Below are 20,177 nucleotides of genomic sequence, written 5' to 3'. Positions count from 1 at the left end.
CAAAATAATGTGAATAAGACGGGATACAGTAAAACAAGACTGGCCACTTGTTGAAAACTACTGAAATTAGTTAATGGATACATAGTTCAAGAAATTCCTTGTACTTTTGAATATCCTTAAAAATTTCCACAATAAAAGGGTAAAAAAAAAAAAATGGGTTGTTAACATTTTAAAAAAAACTGAAGGAATCTCATTTTGGCTTTCAGTATATGCCAATAATATAGCAAAAAATAAAGTTAAGGCTAAGTTATCACCCCCCCCCCACCCCCTCAAAAAGAGTAATAAGTACATGTGCCCATATGACCTGCAATGGCTTAGGTAGACTGCAGTTTTATGACATGACATTGCACAGCACATAGCTTGATTTTAAAGATTGTCACCATGGCAATTGCTGGCGTTCTACTCAAAATCCATTCTCTTTATTCCTTACTTACAGAAGCCTAATAATGTGCATAAAAGAAAACATATCAAGCTAAAAATGTCCATTTACCAGTTTCCCTTGTAGCTAGAAAAAGCTTGTAGTATGGAGCAAAAGCACAACTTACAGAGAAAGTATAGAACTAACTGCCTATATTAGGAAAAAATGGTCTCAATTAATTCCCTGTTTCTATATTAAATTTTTAAAAAGTACCTACATAGAATAAGAAAATAATATGAAACCCAACTACACAGAAGGAAAAAGAGAAAAGATGGAAATCAATCAATGACCTAGAAAACAAGAAAAATTCAATAAAACCAAAAGCTTTTAAATTAATAAAATTGTCAGGGAAAAAAGAAGCCACAAATTACTATAACAGGATTGAGAGAGGGCCCATCACTACAGACACTGCAGTCATTAAAGGAATTAAAAGGAAATATAATAAATAAATAAATTGAAGTCAATATATCTGACACCTTTGGTAAAATGGACAAATCCTTAGAAGACACAACCTAATAAAGCTCATTAAAGAATAGATACCTAAGGAGTCCTATATCTATTAATTAAATTGAATATGTAGTTTGTAACTTCCCACAAAGAAAACTCTAGGCTCAGGTAGTTTCACTAGTGAATGTCATCAATTAAGGAAGAAATAACATCAATTTTACACAAACTTCCAGGAAACATAATGGGAGAAAACACTTCTCAATTCATTGTAAGGCCAGCATTAAGTTGATATTATAACCAGACAAAGATATTACAAGGAAAACAAAACAATCACACACAAAACTACAAACAATATCTCTCACAAACAGAGACACAAAAATTCTTGACAGAAATATATTAAAAAATAATGCATCATAACCAGGTGGGTTTTAGCACAGTAATGAAAGGATGGATTACCATTAAAAAACCAACCAATGGAATTCACTAAAAATAGAAATCTGTATGATCATCTCAATAGATGTGACAAAACTATGACAAAATTCCCTTATATAAAAACTCAGCAAACTAGGATTAGAAGGAAACTTCCTCAACCTGATAAAGTGTATCTACAAGAGCTCTAGCTAGTTTGGCTCAGTGGATAGAGCATCTGCCTATGGATTGAAGGGGGTACCAGGTTCAATTCCGGTCAAGGGCACATACTCGTGTTGCAGGCTCTATCCTCAGTGGGGGGCAGGCCGGAGGCAGCCTATCCATGATTCTCTCTCATCATTGATGTTTCTATCTCTCTCTCCCTCTCCCTTCCTCTCTGAAATTATTAAAAATATATATTTTTAAAAAGTTTCCACTCTACAAGAAACATATAGCTAGTATCAAAAAATTTTTTTAATCCTCACCTGAGAATATATTTCCATTGATTTTTTTTTTTTTTAGAGAGAGTGGAAGAGAGAGGGAAAGACAGTGAGAAATATCAATGTAAGAGAAACACATCAATTGGCATGTGCCCAGACCAGGGCCAGGGAGGAGCTGCAACTGAGGTACGTGCCCTTGACTGGAATCAAACCTGGACCCTTCAGTCTGCAGGCCAATGCTCTATCCACTGAGCCAAAATGGCTAGGGCACTAGCATCAAATTTAATGGTGAAAGACAACTTTCCCCTAATACTAGAAACAAGGATCTCTAATCTCTTTCTACTTTTAACTTTGTACTGGAAGTCCTAAGAAAAAATAAATAAAAGGCAAGAGATTGACTAGGAAGACATAAAATAAGTCTATTTGTGGACAACATGACTATTTCTATAGAAAATTCAAAGCAATCTACAAAAAAGCTATTAGAGCTAATTAATGAGTTTAGCAAGATTGCAGGCTACAAGCTCATAATATAAAAACTATAAAATATTGCTAAGAAAAATTTAAAGCTTAAATAAATGAGATATGCTATTTGCCATGTTCACGGATCTGCAGACTCAATATTGTTAGGATGTAAATTCTCTCCAAAATGATCCATAGAGCCAATGCAATTCCAATCAAAGTCCTAGTACCTTTCTTTGTAGAAAGTGACAAGCTGGTTCTAAAACTTATATGCAAAAGACCTGAACAAAACAACTACAAAGATGGAGGACTTAACTATGACATTTCAAGACTTACAAAGCTACAATAATCATTAAGACTGAAATACTGGTGTAACGAAAGATTTATCGGGAGGAAAAATGGCGACCAGCAGGAAGGTAGGGAGGGAGAGAGTGTGAGAACGCAAGGAAGTGATAGAGGAGTGTGTGGACGTGTGTAGTGTGTGTGTATGAGCTAGGGACAGTTAGATTCTGCAGGTCTTTTAAGGGGCTGCTAAACCGGGCAGTCTGAGGCTGCGGAGTCCTGCTCCCTGCGCGGACACTCCTGGGCGGCCAGCACAGGCATAGCGACCACGCCATCTTGGGAAACAGAGCTGCTTGAGACTAGGATCCTGGCCTCAGCACCACCCAGTCTGATCTCAGACGCATACCAGGACCCTACAGCCACTGGGGACAGAGACCTGTGACCACAGCTACAGACCTGCGGACACCAAAAGTTCAGAAATCCCTGCAGCAGATCCGTGAGTAACAGAGCCCATCCCCCCTTCCTACAGGCTTGCGGGCAGCTCCAGAGTAACTAACTGATAGACCCACCCCTTGCTGGGGCCTCAGCGCTCCAGGAACTTTAGCCTGGAAGTGCACGAGCACCTTGGAACTGATCCCGCGTAGGGCCGGGTTTAGGAGTCCTGGGCTGGGAGCAATCGCGCGAACACCAGGAATTTGTCCCGCGTAGCACAGGCCCAGGGACCCCGATTCTCTGGGCAGGAGACAGCACCAAGCACCAGTGACTTGACTGTGTTTCTTATCACCTGCGCCTGTGATCCTGATTCCCTGTGCATTCATACTAAGAGCCAGTGACTCCAATTCCGGGTGCAAGGGCACACAGGGACCCTGATCCTCAAGGCCAGGTCGGACTCTGATACTGGATTCCTGGGGAACTCTGACTCTTGGCGCACACTAGGGGGCTCTGGTTTTCAACACGCTCCAGGGGGGTCTCTGTTTCAGCACAGTGCAGGCAGGGTCCCTGATTCTAAGGGCGCTGGAAACACTCTGAGCGAGCCTGGTTCCCACCAACCCACAACAACCACACATCTTAGTGTCAGAGCTCTTCAGTGACACTAGGGTGGTGGGAGGCTCCCACTGCACATGGCCCAGGCCCACGCAACTCGATGTTTGAACCATCTGGAGATAATCAGAATGAAAAGATGACACAACACCCAGAGGAAAGACAATGAGGAGTCGCCAAGAAAGGAAATTAATGAAGTTGAAGCATGCAACATGACAGAAAAAGAATTCAGAATAATGGCTGTACAATTCATTCACCAGATGGATGAGAAAATCAACAACCTATGCAAGAATCAGGAAGAAATGAAAAGTGATATAGCTACAATCAAAAACACCATGGAAAGTTTCAACAGCAGACTAGAAGAAGCAGAGGACCGAATTAGTGAGTTAGAAGATAAGGCAGAGAAACAAGCTCAATCTGAACAGCAACTGGAGAAAAAAATTAAAAAGCAGGAGGAGAGCCTAAGGGAGCTTCGGGACAACATGAAACGAAGTAACATATGCATAATAGGGCTGCAAGAAGGACAAGAAGAGCAGCACGGATTAGAAAATCTATTTGAAGAAATAATGTCAGAAAACTTCCCAGATATGGGGAAGAAAAAAGTTAGACAAGTACAGAGAGTCCCAGGCAAGATGAACCCCAAAAGACCCACAAGACACGTCATAATAACGATGGCAAATGTACAAGACAAAGAGAGAATCTTAAAGGCTGCAAGAGAGAAACGGAGAGTTACCTACAAAGGATTCCCCCATCAGATTATCAAATGATTTCTCAACAGAAACACATCAGGCCAGAAAAGAATGGACAGAAATTTACAAAGTGATGCAAAGCAAAGGACTGAATCCAAGAATACTCTATCCAGCAAGGCTATCATTCAAAATTTTAGGGGAAATAAGAAGCTTCACAGACAAAAAAAGGCTAAGGGAGTTTATCACCACCAAGCCAGCAATGCAAGAAATGCTAAAGGGACTGGTGTAAAAAGGAGAAATAAAAATCCCAGAAAGAAAACAGCCACAAAAAAATAGAAATGGCTCCAAACAAGTACCTTTCAATAATAACTTCAAACGTAAATGGACTAAATGGTCCAATCAAAAGACATCGAGTGGCTGAATGGATAAAAAAATATGACCCATATATTTGCTGTCTACAAGAGACCCACCTCATTAGAAGGGACTCACACAGACTGAAAGTGAAGGGATGGAAAAATATCTTTCAGGCAAATGGAAATGAAAAAAAAGCTGGGGTAGCAATACTTATATCAGACAAAATAGACCTCAAAGTGAAGGCCATAACAAGAAATAAGGAAGGCCACTTCATAATACTAAAGGGATCAATACAACAAGAGGATATAACCCTGACAAACATATATGCACCCAATGCAGGAGCACCCACATACATAAGAAAACTCCTGGAAGATATCAGGGGAGAGATCGACAACAATACAATCATAGTAGGGGACTTTAATACACCACTGACATCACTGGATAAATCCGCTAGGCAAAAAATCAGCAAAGAAAGAGCAATCCTAAATGACTCACTAGATCAGATGGACTTAATCAACATCTTCAGAACACTTCACCCCAAAGCCACAAAATACATGTTCTTCTCAAGTGCTCATGGGACATCTTCAAAAATAGACCACATATTGGGTCACAAACAAAGTCTCCCCAAATTCAAGAAGACTGAAATCATACCAAGCATCTTCTCAGACCACAATGGCATAATATTAGAAATAAACTACAATAAAAACAACTCAAAATACTCAAACACTTGGAAGCTGAATAGCATGTTATTAAATATTGATTGGGTTACCAATGAGATCAAAGAAGAAATTAAAAACATCCTGGAAACTAATGACAATGAAAAAACAACAATCCAAAACCTTTGGGACACAATCAAAGCAGTCCTGAGAGGGAAGTTTATAGCTCTATCTCAACAAACAAGAAAAAATGGTAGTAAATCATCTAACTCTACAACTCAAAGAATTAGAAAGAGAGCAACAAGAAAACCCCAGAGTGAGCAGAAGGAAGGAGATAATAAAGATTAGAGCAGAAATAAATGACATAGAGACCAAAAAAACAATACAGAAAATCAATGAAACCAAGAGCTGGTTCTTTGAAAGGATAAACAAGATTGACAAACCTCTAGCCAGGCTCACCAAGAAGCAAAGAGAGAGGACCCAAATAAACAAAATCAGAAATGATAGAGGCGAAATAACAACAGATCCCACAGAAATACAAATGATTGTTAAAAAAATACTATGGACAACTCTACTCCAACAAACTGGACAACCTGGAGGAAATGGACATATTCCTAGAAAAATACAACATTCCAAAACTTAATCAGGAAGAATCTAAAAATCTCAACAGGCCAATAACTATGGAAGAAATTGAAGCAGTCATCAAAAAGTTTCCATCAAACAAAAGCCCAGGACCAGACGGCTTCACAGTGGAGTTTTACCAGACATTCAAGGAAGAACTAAAACCTATCCTCCTCAGACTACTACAAAAAATTCAAGAGGAAGGAACACTTCCAAGCTCATTCTATGAAGCCAGCATCACCCTAATACCAAAACCAGGTAAAGACAACACAATGAAAGAGAATTACAGGCCAATATCCCTCATGAACATAGATGCCAAAATCCTCAACAAAATCTTAGCAAATCGGATCCAGCAGTACATCAGAAAGATCATACACCATGACCAAGTAGGATTTATCCCAGGGATGCAAGGATGGTACAATATCCACAAATCAATAAACGTGATACATCACATAAACAAATTGAAAGAAAAAAACCAGTCACATCAACTGATGCAGAAAAAGCGTTTGACGAAATTCAACACCCATTTTTGATAAAAACTCTCAGCAAGGTGGGAATTGAAGGATCATACCTCAACATAATAAAAGCCATATATGACAAACCCAAAGCCAACATCATACTCAATGGACAAAAACTAACACCATTTCCCCTAAGAACAGGAACAAGACAGAGATGCCCACTCTCACCACTCCAGTTCGACATAGTACTGGAAGTATTAGCCATTGCAATTAGACAAGAAGAAGAAATGAAAGGCATCCAAATTGGAAAAGAAGAAGTAAAACTGTCCTTATTTGCAGATAACATGATATTATACTTAAAAAAACCCTAAAGACTCCATCAAAAAAATATTAGACTTAATAAAAGAATTCGGCAATGCAGCAGGATACAAAATTAACGCCAGAAATCTATGGCATTTCTATACACCAATAGTGAATTTGCAGAAAGAGAGACCAAAAAAGCAATCCCATTTACCATCGCACCAAAAAAATTAAGCTACCTAGGAATAAACTTAACTAAAGAGGTAAAAGACCTCTACTCAGAAAACTACAGGACGTTGAAAAAAGACATAGAGGAAGACATAAAGAGATGGAAGAACATACCATGTTCTTGGATTGGTAGAATCAACATCATTAAAATGTCCATACTGCCCAAAGCAATCTATAAATTCAATGCACTTCCCATTAAAATACCAGTGGCATATTTCACAGACCTAGAACGAACTTTCCAAAAATTCATCTGGAATAAAAAATGACCTCGAATAGCTGCAGCAATCCTGAGAAAGAACAAAGTAGGTGGGATCTCAATACCAGATATCAAGCTGTATTACAAAGCCACTGTTCTCAAAACTGCCTGGTACTGGCACAAGAACAGACATATAGATCAATGGAATAGAATAGAGAGCCCAGAAATCAGCCCCAACCAATACGCTCAATTAATATTTGACAAAGGAGGCAAGAACATACAATGGAGTCAAGATAGTCTCTTCAATAAATGGTGTTGGGAAAATTGGACAGACACATGCAAGAAAATGAAACTAGACCACCAACTTACACCGTACACAAAAATAAACTCAAAATGGATAAAGGACTTAAATATACGACGGGAAACCATAAAAATACTAGAAGAATCCAAAGGCAACAAAATCTCAGACATATGCCGAAGCAGTTTGTTCACCGATACAGATCCTAGGTCATTGGAAACTAACGAGAAAATAAACAAATGGGACTACATCAAAATAAAAAGCTTCTGCACAGCAAAAGAAACCATCAACAAAACAACAAGAAAGCCCACTACATGGGAGAACATATTTGCCAATGCTATCACTGATAAGGGTTTAACCTCCAACATTTATAGGGAACTCATACAACTCAACAAAAGGAAGATAAACAATCCAATCAGCCCTGATCGGTTTGGCTCAGTGGCTAGAGCGTTGGCCTGAGGACTGAGGGGTCCCGGGTTCAATTCCGGTCAAGGCCATGTACCTTGGTTGCAGGCACATCCCCAACAGGAGGTGTGCAGGAGGCAGCTGATCGATGTTTCTCTCTCATCGATGTTTCAAACTCTCTATCCCTCTCCCATCCTCTCTGTAAAAAATCAATAAAATATATTTAAAAAAACAACAAAAAACAATCCAATCAAAAAATGGGCAAAGGACCTAAATAGACACCTTTTAAAAGAGGACATTCAGAAAGCCAAGAGACATATGAAAACATGCTCAAAGTCGCTAATCATCCGAGAGATGCAAATCAAGACAACAATGAGGTACCATCTCACATCTGTCAGAATGGCTATCATCAACAATTCAACAAACGACAAGTGCTGGAGAGGATGTGGAGAAAAAGGAACACTTGTGCACTGCTGGTGGGAATGCAGACTGGTGCAGACACTATGGAAGACAGTATGGAATTTCCTCAAAAAACTAAAAATGGAACTCCCATTTGACCCTGTGATCCCACTTCTAGGAATATATCCCAGGAAACCAGAAACACCAATCAGAAAGGATATATGCACCCCTATGTTCATAGCAGCACAATTCACCATAGCTAAGATCCGGAAACAGCCTAAGTGCCCATCTGTAGATGAATGGATTAGAAAACTGTGGTACATCTACACGATGGAATACTATGCTGCTGTAAAAAAGAAGGAATTCTTACCATTTGCAACAGCATGGATGGAACTGGAGAGCATTATGCTAAGTGAAATAAGCCAGTCAATGAAGGAAAAATACCACATGATCTCACTCATTTATGGATAATAAAGACCATTATAAACTTATGAACAAAAATAGATACAGAGGCAGAGCTGCCTCAAACAGACTGTCCAACTACAGCAGGAAGGCCAGGGAGGGTGGGGGGGCAGGAAGGGGGTGGGTAAGAGATCAATTGAAGGACTTGTATGCATGCATATAAGCATAACCAATGGACATAAGACACTGGGGGGTAGGGGAGGCCAGGGGATTGTCAAGGGCGGGGGGGGGGGGGGAGGAGACATATGTAATACTCTTTGTAATACTTTAAGCAATAAAATAAAATAAAATAAAATAAAAATGTTTAAAAGTAATCACTGTAAAAAAAAAAAAAGAAAGAAAGATATATCAATCACAGGAAAGAATAGAGCCCATAAACCAAACATATATGATCAATTTTTGATAAGGGTTCAAAGGCAATTCAATGGGGAAAGGATAACCTTTCCACAAATGATGCTGCAACAAGTGCATAGCTATGTGCAAACAACCAAAAAACCCTAACTAGACCCTACCCTAACACCATATATAAGAATTAATTCAAAGAGGATCACTGACTTAAGAGCTAAAAATATATTTTAAAAAAATTATCACATAAGACAAAAAGCATAGAATATAAGTTGATAAATTTGATTTCATCAGTAATTTAAAATTTGCTCTTTAAAAAACACTATTATGAAATGAATAAGTAACACACTAGGAGAAAATTATCTATAAACTCTATATATAGACTATAAAAAGAACCCTTATAGACCTGGCCAGTCAGTTGGAGCATGGTCCCATACACCAAAAGGCTGTGGGTTCAATGGCACATACCTATATTACAGTTTTGATCCCTGGTTGGGGTGCATACAGGAGGCAACTGATTGATGTTTCTCTCTCCTTTCCCCTCTCTAAAATTAGTAAAACACATGAGGATAAAAAAAGAAAGAACGCTTATAATTAAGATGACATGCAACCCAATAAAAAACAAGCCAGAGACTTGACTTCATCAAGAGATAGCAAAAAAGCACGTGAAAAGATACTCATATCAAAATTTGTCAAATTTTAATTTTTAAATGTGTTCAGTTTATTGCACAGTAATTATTAAGGCTATAAAAATTTAAATATAATAAACTTAAGGCTAATTTATCACACACACAGAAAAGCAAGCAGATGTGCCCACATGACATGCAACAGCTTGGACAGATTGCAGATAACACTATATACCATGTAAGTTGATTTTAAAGAACAACAGTATGACGGACACCGCTAGTTTCCTATCTCTCATCCAGTCTTCTCTGCTTCCTTATTAACAGAGCCTCCGTTATGTTTGTGCAAGAAAATGTGCCCAGCTAAAATAAGCAAAACTCTTATCCGTGGCTGTTTACCTTTGTAACAGTCAAAACCCCATTCCTCCTTGTCATGGTTGCACCTAAGAGTATAGCATCTAACTATGACCATGAGGACAAAAGCCAATAAATACTAGGGATGGATGGAGGAGGGGAATAAAAGAGGAGGAACCTGGTTCCTTGATAACATTACAAAGTCAATCCCTAGCTGCTTGCTTCTGCACTTCTTGCTGAGAAAAGTAGATGTCTTCCTCGTTTAAGCCATTATTTGTTGATGCTTCTCTTGCACACAGTTGATCAAAATTTATAATAATCAAATAATTTAGTATAGTAAGTAGAGTCTGAGGTACTAAGTGACCCAAATCATCCCTATGTATTTGTCCAATTTTTATGGTCCCACTATTTTCCATTAAGTCCCTTAATTTTTATAAGAGAGCTGGTAAAGTTGTAAATTCAATTTATGTTGAAATTCAGCAACTCACAAACTCAGGCTCTGGTTTTTTACAATATCAGCCTTATGACTGCAAAAGATAAGAAACTCTCTTAGGACAATTATAGAAACTCTGGATTTTTTAATGCCTTAAAAAAGAATTATAGGTAAGTAAAACTTCTCTTAGCAATGAAAATAAAACAAAGAAATAGTCTATAGATAAAAGTGAAACAATGTTTTAGTTCTGCTCTGTTGTGTCTGAATAATTGGGGGGAGGGGGATTCTATACCCCCTCTTTGCAAGTATCCATATAGTCTTTTATTAAATGGGTACTTTATTCTATGTGATTAGTTAAGTAACTTTCATCACTGCATGATATGGACTATTAAAGTCTTATCTTCTAAAACTAATTTTATCCTGACAATCAAACCCTAACAGCTCCTACAACCAATGTGAAATTCTGATATCTTTGTAGGTCTATGATTTCCAATTAATATTTAGACCAATTATCAAATAGGTCTGCCTAATAATAGCGTACTATAGAAAATAAGTATAGAAGTAATCTCAAGGTGGGCTAGAGAGCCAGGTCCTAAAGCTATATAACTAGTAATAATGACCACCTATACCATGAGAGTTTTCTAGCAAAAATACCATTATTTTTTTTTACTGCTGCTTAGACCTGGCAATGCTGCCTTTAAAAGAAGTGGATTTCTCCATCATCGGGGCTTGCTAAATCAGTTCCCCTCCCCACTGCTACATATTCATATTGCTTACTTCTAAACCCAGGTATCCTAACTGCAAGGGAGACTGGGAATATGAATCGTATGATTTTACTGAGAAGACAGAATCCACATGTGGGAAATTATCAAAATATAAGAAGGGCATCTAAGATGTTGTAGAGCCACAAATTATAACTGTCCAATACTTACATGAATATCTTTAAGATCTTAACCTCAAACATTTTACACAAGACATCTATATACAGTTACATTTAATTGCCCATTATCACTTCTTATTCATACTTACTGAACGGGCACATTTTTTGGGGGGACTGCTAGAAAGTCCATCCAGTTGCCCATGTTCACCCAGAAATCCCGTCACTTGGTCCAAGAAAGAAGATACGTCTAACTGGTGCCACTCTACTAGCTTCTGACCTAAAAATTAAAAAACGTGATATATAAATATAATAAAATCAACATGCCTTCTCAACATTCTCATTTAGTATTTTTTTGGCATTTGCATAATTAAAATTTTAGGAACACATATTCCCACTGTTAGGACTCAGGGCAATATAGTCCTTAATGGCCATTTGTAAGCTTCCTGCCACAGGAAAACAAAGACCAAAAACTTGTCCAAGCTTCCCGCCTCAGGAGGACAAAGACCAGAAAAATTTGCTGGACACCAGGAATCAGACTATATAAGGAATTAAAACTGTCCTAAAAACGCCTGATTGCATATCCACATTCCAAGCCCACCAACTCAGCCCACACACACTGACGACAAGAGCTTCCCACCAGTGACTGCATATAACAGTGAAACTCCAGCTCCTGGGGCAGACATCATCACCCAATATCACCTTGGCTCAGTGCTATGCAGCCCTTCCCTTTGGGATCCCTTCCCCCACCCCTTTTCTTAAATAAATTCAATTTTTCTTTATCCACCATCTGAGATGGCTATTTAGCCTGCCCAAGTACCACCACGTTAACCTTTCACCCACTCTTCACCAGTTTAAATTACATAGCGTTTTCATAATCCAAAGAATTCATCAATTATAGCCAGCCTAGAATTCCTAGCCAACTGGCAACTTCTTTATCTGCTAATATCATTTATTGGCATTTAGAAAGAAGAGATTCAAACGAAGCAAAATCTTGATAAAAATTCATTAATAATAAAACCAGTTCTACCCTCCGCTTCTCTGGTGGGATTACAACCAGTACCTGAACAATCTTAATATTTTAATAACAGAAAACCCAAGGGGATCCCTTAAAATATGACAAGATAAAATATTAGTTTTAGAAAGTACAGAGCTGCACAAATATAAAATACAATCATCTCCCCAAATTGTCAGAAACAGACTGACTCCCTAACATATTTTAATAGATGTTTAAATAAGTCTAAAGGACATGAATAAAAACCCTTCACCTTAATTATTACAAAGAATTCTGAAACTGAATCCAGTCAAATATTAAAGATCAAATATTTAGGTAATTGAAAAATGTCATATGTCAATTGCTGTAAGCTGATATAAAATAAATATTACCTGTCCGTGGATCCAAGATGGAAACATAGGGGAAATCCCCTAGCTTATAAAATTGTATGTATCTCTGACCTTCCTCACTGTCATGATAAACCTGTTAAATCATTGATATAAAAAAAAGTCAACCTCTAAAAAAGTATCAACTGTATCCTTGTTATATACCAACAACAATTCTCCAAATACACCTTTAGTATATGTTAGGATTCAATTCCTACATTAAAGAGAAAAATGAAGGTAATCTGGTGTGAACTACCTCAACTTCCTGTCCTCAGTCCCTGTGGAAACATGTATCAATCCACTTTTCCTCCCTTTCCAGTTCAGAAGAGATACTGCTCTTTCTGATCAAGTTATCTGTCCACCTATATTATTCCAAAATCTATCATATACATCTTAATAAGTCACTACATATTGAGATGATAAGCTTGGCTAACACAGTGCTAGTCAAAGAGAATCTCAACCAATAGTTGCGGAAGAGCCCAGCTGGTGTGGCTCGGCAGTTGAATGTTGACCCAGAACTAACAGATCACTGATTCAATTACCCGATAGGGCACATGCCCGGGTTGTGGGCTCTATCCCCAGTAGGGGGTGTGCAGGAGGCAGCCAAACGATGATGCTCCTCTCTCATTGATGTTTCTATCTCTCTAACCCTCTCCCTTCCACTCTCTCTTAAAAAAAAAAAAATCAATAAAAACATATTAAAAAAAATAGTTGTAGAAGAAAAGTTTACCATTGAGAAAAAATACTGAATTTAGGGGACCTGTAAAACATGAATGAATAAATTAATAACATTAACAACATATCTTATAGTGGAAAAAATTAAGTTCATTCAGATGTTTTTATTTTCTATAATTTTTCATAAAAAAATAAAAAATTTGAACAAGATTATCTAACCTTAGCTTAATAATTTATATAAAAAGAAAACAGAATCAGCAAGATTAAGTGACAATACTAAGAAATATACATAAAAAGTATAAAACTCAAGCTAAAATCCAAATCTTAGTCAAATGTTTTTCCATTACTCAAGATCTTCTACATTCACACTGTCAATTATAACAACCACTACATGTGCTATTGAAGTACTTGAAACATGGCTGGTCTGAACTGAGCAGTTCTGTACGTATAAAATATACACACATCACATCTTGGAGACTTCACACATACACACACAAAAATCAAAACATCTCATTAAGATTTTAATATTAGTTTGATATTAGATATATTTTTAAGACATTAAAATTAATTTCACCTGTTTCTTTTGACCTTTTAAAATGTAGCTACTAGAGCATTTTTAATTAAATATGTGGCTCACATTATATTCCTACTAGAGGCCTGGTACACAAGATTCATGCACTGGGGCTTGCTAAATCAGTTCCCCCCTCACTGCTACATATTCACATTGTTTACTTCTAAACCCAGGTCTTAGGTCACATGCCTGTATCCTAACTGCAAGGGAGACTGGGACCCCTGGCGGCAGTCAGACATCCCTCTCGCAGTCCAGGCCTCTAGCAGTCTGTGACCCCTTGCTCCTTACCTCCTGCCACTGCCACTGCGCTCGCCAGCGGTGAGCCCGGCTTCTGGCTGAGTGACGCTCCCCATGAGAGCGCACTGACCACCAGAGGGCAGCTCCTGAATTGAGCATCTGCCCCCTGGTGGTCAGTGACCAGTCGATTTGCATATTAGGGTTTTATTATATAGAACTAGAGGCCCAGTGCACGAAATTCGTGTACTCGGGGGTGGGGTCCCTCAGCCTGGTCTGCGCCCTCTTGCAGTCCGGGAGCCCTTGGGGGATGTCCAACTGAAGGCAGAGGCTCCCACCACCGCCACTGCACTCGCCAGCCGTGAGCCCGGCTTCTGGCTGAGAGGCGCTCCCCCTGTGAGAGTGCACTGACCACCAAGGGGCAGCTCCTGCATTGAGCGTTTGTCCCTTGGTGGTCAGTGCACGTCATAGCAACCAGTTGCTCTACCATTCGGTCAACTGCATATTAGCCTTTTATTATACAGGATTGAATAGTACAGTTGTGCACTCTATCAAGATATTTAAGCTCATCTGAGATATGAATATTACATAGTTACGCAGCTTGGTTCTTTCTTTCCTTCCCTCGAGAGTTCTTCATTGCTGCCCTAATTTTCACTTGTCCTTACTATTTCAGCCATTATGAGTGGTCTTATCTTTTCACATATCATAATTTAACTCAGTTATTAAAATTTTTCCAGTTTATTACTGAATTCCTCCTTCTCAACATCCCATACTACAAAAGTAAAATGCTACTAAAACTTTGTTTAACTCTCTTCACCTGCCAGAAAATGAAATGTTCCCGGATAATATTCTTCACAGCATCATTGCTCCATACATCACGGTTGAGGCACTGGCATGCAAAGTCTTGTACATTCTGGATGTTTATCATCAGCCACTTATTTTGCATCTGCCCACACTCCTTGGCCTATAAGAGTAAAGTTGCACAACACCTGTTAGAAATAATTTCTCCTTGGTAACTGATATGTTTCAGAGTTCAGAAACTGTTATCTTTTCATTTAAATACTACTAAGTTTTTCCCCTCAAGTATAACATCTAGAGTTTTTGGTATATATACATTATTTACATTAACTTGCATAGATATATATAATTATACTGTCCACTTTCAAGCATTTTTCAAATTTAAATAAACTGTTATTGTTATAATGGCTGGACTTTTATTGTACATTTAAACATCTGAAAAAAATTATACAAACTTATAGTCAAGTCACATAATTCTATCACATTATCTCTTTCAACCCCTATTAGGTATGTACTATTTTATAGGATCACCCTAAATATTTCTTTAAAGCTGCTAAGGGTTTTTTCTCTTCAGGTTGTTTTCCTAGGAGATTTCAAAAAATGAGATTATAGGATCAAAGAATGTTTCAGAATGATTTTGAAAAGACCCCCCCAATTTATAGCACAAATATTAATCATGAGTATGTACTTTTTGCCTAATAGTTTGTCATCACCATAAAAACCTAAAAAGTTGCTGAATACAAAGATTGGCAGAAAAGCAAACGAGCAAGCAAATGCTTCCTTAAACCTTTGTATAGGAACAATGAAATGAAAGCAATAGTTTTGAGTAATTTTGTCTTGGAACAATATTATTTCCCATACCAGATTAACACAGATCTTCAATTAACTAAGGTCGTTAACAGTTGAAAAACATACATCATTTTGGAGGTATTGGACAAAATAAAACTATCTTCTGCTTTAAGAAGGTTTACACAGTCTTACAGATAACTGTTATCCTATTTTTTGGTATGAATCCTCCAGAAAAAAATCATTTTCTAATATTTAATTTTAATTCCCCAGGTGAAAACTCAAGTTCAAAAAGGAATCCCTGTATTGAGCCAGAAAGCTGTATTACCTGGTCAAAAGCTTATTTTAAAATATATAAATATAATAAAATTATTCCTTACTCCTAGAAAGTAAGTGTTCAACTTACTTCCTTACCTATAGCATGCACATGGATTTGATAAATGAGTGATAAATGTATACTTATATGCCTTAACTGAAGAAAAAGTATTTGGGAGGGGAAAAATTTAACACACATTTCTGTAACAGGGTAAATGTACATAAGTCTGCCTAAAACTACAACATGGAGAAGAAAAAAAAGTCAAGAGTTTAAAACTGATGGACAGTCATTTGCTTTTGATTTTAAAAGTTCATTTATTCACATTTATGCTTCAATTCAGATTCATTCATTCAACAAATAAACTTACTGATACCTATCATGTTTCAGGTATAGCTATAGATGATGGAATTAAAGCAGTTACCAAAACACAAAAAACCCTGCCTTCATGAAGCATACACTGGGGAGAAATCTTATATTAATCAGTACAAGAAACTGAAGATGCTGTTAAGAAATTACTGCTGGAAGGAAAGGCCCAAAGACATGAATTTTATGCAAAGCAACAATGTTTAGAGGGAATATAAGAGAGTCTTACACAAATGATGACCCTTCCCTCTTAGAATCTATTAGACTGTTCAGAAACAACATTCAAAAGCCATTTTATGAAGACCCAAGGACAAGTGTGGCTACATCAAATAGAGACGTATGTGATATGACTTATCTGTGACAAGGGGGAAACAGTGAGAGAGTATCTCTACCAGTCCCAGACAGATCAGTAAAGTAAGAAAAAAAAAAAAAGAATAGCCCTAGCTGGTTTGGCTCAGTGGATACAGCATCGACCTGCGGACTGAAGGATCCTGGGTCCAATTCAAGGGCACATGCTGGGGTTGTGGGAATGATCCCAAGTGGGGGGTTGTGCAGGAGGCAGCCGATCAGTGATTCTCTCTCATCATTGATGTTTCTTTCCCTCTCCCTTCCTCTCTGAAATCAATAAAAATACATTTTAAAAATACAAAGGAAAAGATATTTGTTTCAATAACAGATATACATAAAGTCAAGATGAAAATATATTAAAATATGCACAGTACTTTTTAATGGAAATTGTGATTTTATTTTTTCCCCCACTGGTTTGCTATATTTGCCAACTTTGAATAAAACTAAATATAAGCTACAAATAAAGTTTATTTTTAAAAAGTTTATCTTACATATTTTGTTACTGAATTGGTTCTTTATATTTTTAGCTAAAATATTTTTACTTACTAGCAGGACTTTTAAAATTAACAAATTATTCTTAGTAATTACAACTAAGTACATGTGAATTAAATGATAACAAATAAATATGCATTTAAAATGAAAATAAGGACTATTATGGAAATTATCCTGATTCTGTACCATATACTCCAGATTATGCCATTCAATCATTTAAGAAAGATTTATTGAGGGCCAATTATGTGTCAAAAGCTCTTCTAGGCATTGAATACAATGACAAATAAAACAGTTCCTGTGTTCATGGAACTTACAAGCTACATGTTCCCTTGCCTAGGTCAGATCATTCATCCTAAGTGGGTCACTCAGCTACAGCTATACTGATTCCTTGGCTGTACCAGAAATATACCCTTTTTAGCCTTACTATCTGCTGTTTCCCTAACATTCCTATGGTTCACATTCCTTCACTTCACTCAGATTTCTAATCAAATCTCATCCTTCAAAATCTTCCTTGATCTTCCTATCTAAAACAGTCTTCTTTCCTCACAATTACAAACATATGTGAAACCTATGAAATCAACCCTACTTTTAATTTTGCTTGTTAAGTATACATGTATCTTAGTGGCTCTAAACAAACAAAAAAATTGCCCTCTCCTTCCCTTATTCTATTTTTTAAAATATTTTTTTATTGATTTCAGAGAGGAAGGGAGAGGGAGAAAGAGACAGAAACATCAATAATGAAAAGGAATCATTGATCGGTGGCCCTCCTGTACACCCCACACGGGATCCAGCCCGAAACCTGGCATGTGCCCTGACTGGGAATCAACCACAGAGCCACGCCGACTGGGTCCCTTATTCTATTTTGTTTATTTTCTCCCACTACATACTATAACCTGAAATTACACCCTATCTCTCTATATTGTATATACATACACACACACGAAATGTTTTACAAATGTATATACATTTGATTTTTATTTGTTTATAGTCTGTTTCTCCCTCTTGATTATAAATCTTTGATGGCAAGGACTTTGTGTAATGTGCTTACCACTATCTCCCAGGGGAAGAAACTGCTTATAGGCTCCAGATATCCATTTTCTTCTAAGCACCTGGATTTCCTAGTGTCCCTTGCAGTAGGTGTAACCATATTACCAAGTTCTGGTCAATGGGATGTGAGCAACTTCTAGGTTGTGCCTTTAAAGGGAAAAGGTATACCTTCCTCAGCCCCCTCCCTCCTTCATTCTGGCTAGAAAGCAAACATGGTGGTAAGTCCCCTTGAATCATATGGACAAAGGCAAGCAAGACCTAGGAAATAGAAGAAAAAGACAAAGAAAACTTGCACTGCTAGTAACTTCACAGAGCAGAACCATCCTAATAGCCTGGACTTCTATCTTGTTTAAGCTACTATTTGTTTTCTTCCTGGTCTCTCTCACATGCAGTAAAATCTATCCCAAAAAATATAATCCCTATTACCTAGAACAAGGCCTTACAAAAGGAGGCCTCGATAAATATTAAATGAACAAGTAAATTAATCAGTCTCTTCAGAACCTTTGAATATGGTCTACCTCTAGTTCCTAAACCTGTAAAACTATGGCTTAGAGCTACATCTAATATTGTGCCCAAACCCATGGGCCCTGCCAGAGCAACCAAAGAGAGTCCGTATAATTTTTAACATTCACCTCTCTAAACATCAATGACTTAATTTTGCATGTGACCTCCCTAATTTATATAAAACTAATAGATATATCATTAATTATAACGAAATGCCTATTTTTTTCTGGGAGTGTTAATGTCATTTAAAGACTCATAAATGATAAACTTTAGTATTAGTGAAGATACGAATAGATTATTGCAAACAATGCAGGTCATGAAATACAAAGAAAAAAGGTTATGTAACTTTAAAAAATGAACAAAAAATCAGATAGCAATTTCAAAAAAGATTCGGTTTACTTCAATGAACAAGCATCAGAGTAACTGCTTTTTATGAGCCCAAAGTGACAAGATTAAATCAAGCACAGAGTTATTTATTAAGCCCTAGAGCAGCTCAAAAGCTAATGAAAAGGAAAACATGTCAAAACAAACTCAGATCATTTTTGTCTTTCACATTGTTGCTACTCTCTCTCAGTGGCTATATTATCACCAGAACATTAGAAAGGATAGGCAGACAAGCGTGTGGAACACTAGAAAGTATAGGCAACTGCCATGTTAAGATCATGAGGGAAGGATGAAGAAAACTGAGGAGGTATCTAACCTGACATATGTGAGCTGATAAACACCAAAGACTCCCTCGACTCTAGACTTTTTTAGATGACAAAAAGAATCTTTTTTTAAAATCCTCACCAAAGGATATTTTTTCCATTTATTTTTTTTTTAGAGAGAGAGCGGAAGAGAGGGAAAGACAGAGAGAAATATGGATGTGAGAGAAACACATCGACTGGCTGCATTGAGGACCCGGGCCAGCGGGGAGCCTGTAACCAAGGTAAGTACCCTTGACCGGAATCAAACCCAGGACCCTTTAGTCCGCAGACACTCCATCCATTGAGCCAAACCAGCTAGGGCAAGAAACCCTTTTTTAAAAAGTTGTTTTCATTGATTTCAGAGAGAGGAAGGGAGAGGGAAAGAGAGAGAGAGAAACATCAATGATGAGAATAATTGATCAGCTGCCTCCTGCACTGCCCCTCCCCACCTACCTCCACTGGGGGTTGAGCCTGCAGCCTAGGCATGTGTCCTGACCAGAAATCAAACCATGACCTCCTGATTCATGGGTTGACGCTCAACCACTATGCCACACCAGCTGGGCAAAAGAAACCTTTGTTTGGTCAAATCACCATCCAAAAGATCATCATTTGGATCTTCTGTTACATGCAGCCAAACACTTTTAGGTTTTACAATTCAGAAAATTAAAACAGAAGAGCAAGCTTATGGTTAAATTTCTTACCCTAAATACTTCATCTAGGCTAGTGTAAAAGTATTTCAAGGAAAAAAAACAATCATAATTCACTTTCAAATATATAGCTGTAG

At 37.6% G+C, this 20,177-nt stretch overlaps 1 protein-coding gene across 1 annotated transcript in view; it reads right to left on the bottom strand.

The window, feature by feature from the left end:
* Positions 1–20,177, bottom strand: part of UBXN7 (UBX domain protein 7) — an 80,153-nt gene that overhangs the window by 8,430 nt on the left and 51,546 nt on the right. The window contains exons 6-8 of the mRNA XM_081085361.1: positions 14,871–15,017; positions 12,580–12,670; positions 11,346–11,473 (exon numbers count right to left, since the gene is read on the bottom strand). Of these exons, the coding sequence (XP_080941487.1) occupies positions 11,346–11,473; positions 12,580–12,670; positions 14,871–15,017 (366 nt within the window). The remainder of the gene's footprint in view (positions 1–11,345; positions 11,474–12,579; positions 12,671–14,870; positions 15,018–20,177) is intronic.

This window comes from Myotis nattereri (genome assembly GCF_964212035.1).
Source record: "Myotis nattereri genome assembly, chromosome: 3".
In the NCBI taxonomy this organism is placed as follows: domain Eukaryota; kingdom Metazoa; phylum Chordata; class Mammalia; order Chiroptera; family Vespertilionidae; genus Myotis; species Myotis nattereri.
Note: the sequence above shows the minus strand (reverse complement) of the source record. Positions and strands in the feature narration are given on the sequence as shown.